Genomic DNA, 6,000 nt, shown 5'->3' on the forward strand with positions numbered 1-6,000 from the left:
TTTCAGGAATTCTGAGGTCATGAGTCCAAGTGAGTTCAAGATTCTTAGGCATGTTTATTTATTCTTTGATCTAATATTTCCTGATTAGAAGATGCATCTAACTTTAAAGTATATATATTTTATTTAGGCATAGTGTTTTATTTAAAACTAATGCACAGAGCAGTTTACTATATTTTGTAAGATGGAAAAGGAAGGTTCAAATCATGTTTATATTCCCTAATATCAATAGTCCTTCAGTGCTTTATATATTTGGACACAAAGTAGTCAGTAGTGAGATTTCATCAAGTTTTGTCAAGTCACTTCTGTTAAATAACCACCATGTATAACTATTTTAGAATAGAAAAGAGGACATGGAAAATAAAGAGGACATGATCTACATGACAGTTGTAGCATAATGTATGCTAACAAGCAATGTCATTAATGACTATGCTATTCTGTAGTGTTCAGAATTAGATAATGATGAACATGCATATATCTCTATTTCACAATCCAGAGTAGAATTAATGACAATGACAAATTAGTAAGGCACACCTCACAGTAGAGGCTTACATGAATCAACTTCACGGTCTAAAATAATAACCAGAGAAAATTCAGATTTGAAATAGATACACGACCTGTTCCACCAACAAAAGCGAGTCTACAGTATATCCTTGATGCTATGAAACACTTTCAAATGGTGAATAATATGAGACAACCAGCACTTATTGTTTTAAAGTCTCATGTAATGATAATGATTCTACTGTAGAACAATCTGTACCTCTTCTAATAGAGCTCAGTGTCACAGTCAACATTTTTAGCTTCTCCTGTTCATTCTCTGTTGAGCTGTGTATTTTTTTGCCACATTAGGGGCCCCGGACAAATTTTTCCATGGATGCTTTGAATACTGCACATTTTAACATGGTGAGCATCAGCTGGCCTTATATTGCATTTTTATCTCTGTTCTGAAAGAGAATTTAGTTTTGAAACAATTATCAGTTTTAGAGAACCAGCAAGTTTCTGTGTAAATGTTGTGGTTGAATTTCATTATTGCAAAAAGCGGAAATTCACCACAGACAGTTTCTGCAACCTTAAGAGTGCAGGGAGAATGAACACTATTATCCATAAAATTAAAAACAGATAAAGAAGAGAATTTTTATCCTACCAAAAAAATTCTTAAGTTGTTGATAACCTTCTGGATAACCTTTGATACCATTTTCATTCTTAGTTGATCAAAGTAAAAATGGTAACACTTCGTCCACTATATTAACATTAGTATATCGCTGTATTCTGCGTGGACGTCCTAAATTTCTGTAGCTGATTAGCGCCGAACTTTAATTTTGAAAATATGAAAGCGGAAGTGACACTATATCCGTCAGTATGGTCGGTAGTAGTTTTTTGGTTGCAGTTTATTTACAGTAGTGTAGCTCATTCATTTCGCACAAATGGACTTATGCATTGTGTCCGCGTTGTGGTGCTTTATACCGCTTTATTTACTCATTCACTTCATGTTTTTCATTTTCGCGGATGCAGACTTCACTCTGTTGTGGGCTAGTGTGATAGGACACAGGCCAGGTGAGTTCACCAAACCTGTGCTTGTGTCTAGTATTTGACCCGTTTCTTATTCACAAACAAGACAATGTATCTGTTTTAAGAAAACATGGGGACATCCAGTGATAACGGGTCTACTCACCTATTAGCCCTCCCTGTATATATGGACAGTGTAAACCGTTAAACAGCCGTTGGACAATAATTAGCTAGCTTGTCACCTTTGATCTGTCTCACTTGATGTTCCTCTGAACTCCTCCAATATCATATTCCACTTTTTATGTGTTTTATTAACTATTTCACTATGGTCAAAATACATAAATAGTATAAGCAAAATATATGTAAATACTAAAAATTAAAGTTCTCATCAATCACATTGCACCACTGCATTAATGTGCAGACGGATGGTAACAGTGGTGCTAGTTCAATGTTTTGTGTGTAAAATATTAATCTTACAAAGTAACTAGCTCTATGAAAATGAATTTTGTCACTTTTGTATTCTGAAATGCAGTGGAGTAAAAATATAAAGTAGTATCTAAGGGAAGTACCCCAAATATCGTACACAAATTCAATGCATACTTTACAACACTGTCAAGAAAAACACCCCACTTGTTTTTTTTTTTTAAAAGGTCCATTGTTATGATAGTTTTGTTGTGTGTGGATGTAAATAGCATTTAATAGTGTGATTATTACTACTATATTGATATAGTAGCTAGTCAAAATTAAGCAAATTGCAGCTAGTTTTTTTTGCTGTTGTTTAGCTAGTTTTCATACTGTATAAGCTATAACATTACATGTATTTTATCATCATATCTTTTATTTAAGGTCTTAAGCTTAAAGTAGTCATTAAATAAATGTTTAAGAGCAAAACCAGCAATGTTTTGCTCTTAAATGCAAAAACAAACACACCAAAAATACTCAAGCTGCCCCAAAATCATATTAAAGTGTCATGCTTGAGGGAATGTACTTTACACTGGCCAGGCCATACATTCTCCACTGTATTGCATCCTAGTGAGCCTGCGTAATGACATACAAAATAAATGTTTGTTTCTATATGAAATACCGAGAGTTGTTTTTTGCGTTGAGCAGAGACCAAGCTGAAAGGACTGGTGGTGTGGGTCACCGGAGCGTCCTCTGGTATTGGAGAGGAGCTGGCCTACCAGTTGGCAAAGTGTGGGTCACGTCTCATCTTGTCTGCTCGACGTGAGGATGAGCTAAATAGGGTGAAACGTCAGTGTTTAGGTGAGAAAACTCTAATTAATATTTTTTGACAAGTTACCGGAGGATTTGAATAAAAGAAAGCCGACTTAAAATTCACAAATACTTCAGCTCTTTAGCAACACTGCAGTATAACGCAGTAAAACATTGATAAAACTTTGCCATAAGTCTTTTCTTTTTCTTTCAGTTAGCCCCCATTATTGAACCAACAATAAACTGTATAGTGGTTTTGGTGCCTCATCTGAGTTTGTTTAATTTTCATTCAGTCTAACTCATCTGTGACCAGCTGAAATCATTTCATCATTTATTCTCCTAGATAAACTCCAGCCTCCAGGATGAAGATATTCTTGTTCTTCCACTTGATTTGTTAAAGAGGAAATCACATGAGGAAAAAACAAAAGCAGCAATCCAATACTTTGGACATGTAAGGCAACTGCAATGGCTTATTTATAATACAATCCATTTTCATTGTTAGTTTCATTTCCAGCAAGAACATTTCTATTTGAGTTACTGGTTTTTAGTGACATAACAGACGTTGTGTTCAATCCATAACAATTTCTCTTTACTTTGCTGTTGTCTTTTCATTACACCACGTACAGATGTAACTATGACAAAGCCAAATTATTCTGTCCATTCATTGTAAAGTAAAAGAAATTATACTTCAAATCACGCTGTTTTCCTTGTCTCTGGTTCAGTCCACTTATCCGTGCCTTTTCAGATTGATATCCTAATTAACAATGGTGGCCGGAGCCAGCGCTCTCTGTGCTTGGAGACCAGCGTTGATGTGTACCAGGCTTTGATGGAGCTCAACTTCCTGGGTACGGTCTCCATCACCAAGCAGGTGCTGCCTCACATGACGCAGCGAGGAACTGGGAGCATTGTGGCTGTCAGCAGCGTGGTTGGCCTCGCCGGGCGCCCCTGGCAACAGGATACTCTGCTAGCAAACATGCTCTTCAGGTGAAGGGAATACAGATAGCAATTAATGGCTTTCTGGTTTTCTCTTATTTTTATTTTATTCTAGTTTGATTTACTTAATGCCAGCTTGTGTAGAAAAGTGAATAGTCACTGTGTTCTGTGGCTTCAACTGTGTTACAGAGAAAGCTCATCTGGATCTACTTTACTTTGTAGTACTTCAGTTTATGAAATATTTAGCTTTACAAGTGATGGCCTTGTCTGGACCAAGGAACATTCTGTTGATAGTTACTTCATTGTCAACAGGGTTTCTTTAATTCCCTTCGAACTGAGCTGACTGACTATCCAAACATCCTCATCAGCACAGTGTGTCCAGGGCCTGTGCAGTCACAGATTGTCCACAATGCCTTCACAGAGGAGGCTGAACAAGGTACTGCTTTTTGTTTGTTAATATAAGACATAAAAATCCTGCATTGTACCTGTATTTGATATGTGGCTATTTCAGTAGTTTGTTTTCAGTGGCCCCTTTTCCTTCCATTACCTCAGCCTGTAGCCACAGCTGGTAACCAGGAACACAAGATGCCAACAAGTCGCTGTGTGCGTTTAATGCTGGTGGGAATTGCCAATGGTGTCAAGGAAATGTGGATCGCACAGCAGCCCTTCCTCCTGTTCTACTACGCCTGGCAGTACACTCCCACTTTTGCCTGGTTCATCACCCAACGTGTTAGGCAGGAAAAGGGTGCAGAATTTCAAAGCTGGTCTGGTAGGTATATAATAATGTCCTTATGAGAGATCAAGTACAAAATTATTATAATGCAGATTCAATCAAAAAATAGGCTTACTGTCACCATTTTTTTTTTTTACCAAATACCTGTCATAATACAATGTTTTCTCGTCTGTCGGCATGAAAGCAATTAAGTGAATTTCCCAAACTGTTCCTTAAAACTTGGGTGGAGCTATCCTGGGAGTCTGCTGAAGTCACTTAACTCCACATATTTAAAGGAATCGTAAATTTGGCCCACCTCAGCAGCTGCAACAACACAGGAGAGACGGAGCCACATGCTCACACAGTCACAGGAAGAGATTTAATCAGCCAAAAACAAGTGGAAACTTCTGTTTGGGTGTGCCACTGTGTGGAAGACCTTTAAAATCATTCCCTGTACTACTGCAAAATATTTTTTTATGTTAAAGATGTATGTACACCTGGTCAAAGGCTCACTTTATTTTACAGAAAGTGCTCACATGTGACAGGACCAGTTTGTTGTCTCTGTATGCCCGGCCTCGCTGTCGCTCTCTGTAAGGTCGACCTTGCTCCATTTGAACTGGGACCGGGGGATTCTCAGTGTGTGAACGGACTGAAAGTACTTGGAAAAAGCGGAACGTGGCAGACACAAAGCAGAGCTGTCTCTTAACAGCTGGGGGGGCCTCAGCTGTTGCTGACCTTTGAGTCTAATAAGAAGACGGTGGCCAGGGTATGACAGTGAGCATGACTACATCCCCGCGGTGCTGACTGACTGACTGACTGACTGACCAGTGCGTCTGGTGGCCTCTGCTGGACAGTGACAGCTGAGGGCCATGCAGAAAGGTCATGTTCCACTGGCCATATATCAGAGCGTCACATGCTCATGCTTCAGTAGGGTCTGTGAGGTATCTTTTTAAGATGAAAAATACCACCCCCCACACACACCCCAAAAAAATCCCAAACTTGCTGTTTGGACTTTCTGAAAGTTAGCAAAATTGAAACAGTATTACTTAACAGTAAAATCCCTGCAGTTAAAGCAATGTCAGGGTCTTAACCACAACCAGCACACAATTACTCCAGATTCACAAATCTCACCAAGATGCAGAACGTTAAGAGACAATTTTCATGCTCATGTACAAATGATAAAATGATGATTTCATTCAAAGTAGTCAAACATCTGTGCTAATTGTTCACTTTTTCTTTCATTACAGGATGCAGACTCTGCATACTTCACTAAAACCAAGACCTCCTGAAAGTCTCATCCTGGGAGCAACATGTTTCAGGGTTTTTGCCTTTGTTTAGAAGTAAAACATTGCCACGAAAGCTGCCTGAGGCATGGTAGTGTCTGACAAACATGAGTATATTTTTCACAATGTTACTGTTATTTTGTAACAAGCATCTTCAGATTATGTGAACTTCTGGTACAGAGCCTACATGAATTTATAACGTGAGGGCTAACAACATGTAAGAATGATGAAGCACTTGCACTAACATTTTGATGGCTAATAAAATTCAGTTTGGATCAGTTTTCTTCCCTGGTAAGTTTGTTTAGTGAAACATTAGAAAACTGTTTCTGCCAAGCTATTTTATTATAAGTATATACA

At 38.2% G+C, this 6,000-nt stretch overlaps 1 protein-coding gene across 1 annotated transcript; it reads left to right on the forward strand.

The window, feature by feature from the left end:
• Window positions 1-1,316: 1,316 nt before the first annotated feature.
• LOC108892628 (dehydrogenase/reductase SDR family member 7-like) lies at window positions 1,317-5,752 on the forward strand. Its single transcript, XM_051067985.1, is given in 9 exon segments — window positions 1,317-1,551; window positions 2,614-2,766; window positions 3,060-3,166; window positions 3,461-3,653; window positions 3,656-3,699; window positions 3,961-4,069; window positions 4,187-4,377; window positions 4,379-4,417; window positions 5,608-5,752. Coding segments are annotated over 9 exon segments (1,008 nt in total). The 5' UTR covers window positions 1,317-1,421; the 3' UTR covers window positions 5,650-5,752.
• The last annotated feature ends 248 nt before the right edge of the window (window positions 5,753-6,000 follow it).

Source organism: Lates calcarifer, unplaced genomic scaffold (assembly GCF_001640805.2).
Source record: "Lates calcarifer isolate ASB-BC8 unplaced genomic scaffold, TLL_Latcal_v3 _unitig_224_quiver_1732, whole genome shotgun sequence".
NCBI classification, from domain to species: domain Eukaryota; kingdom Metazoa; phylum Chordata; class Actinopteri; family Centropomidae; genus Lates; species Lates calcarifer.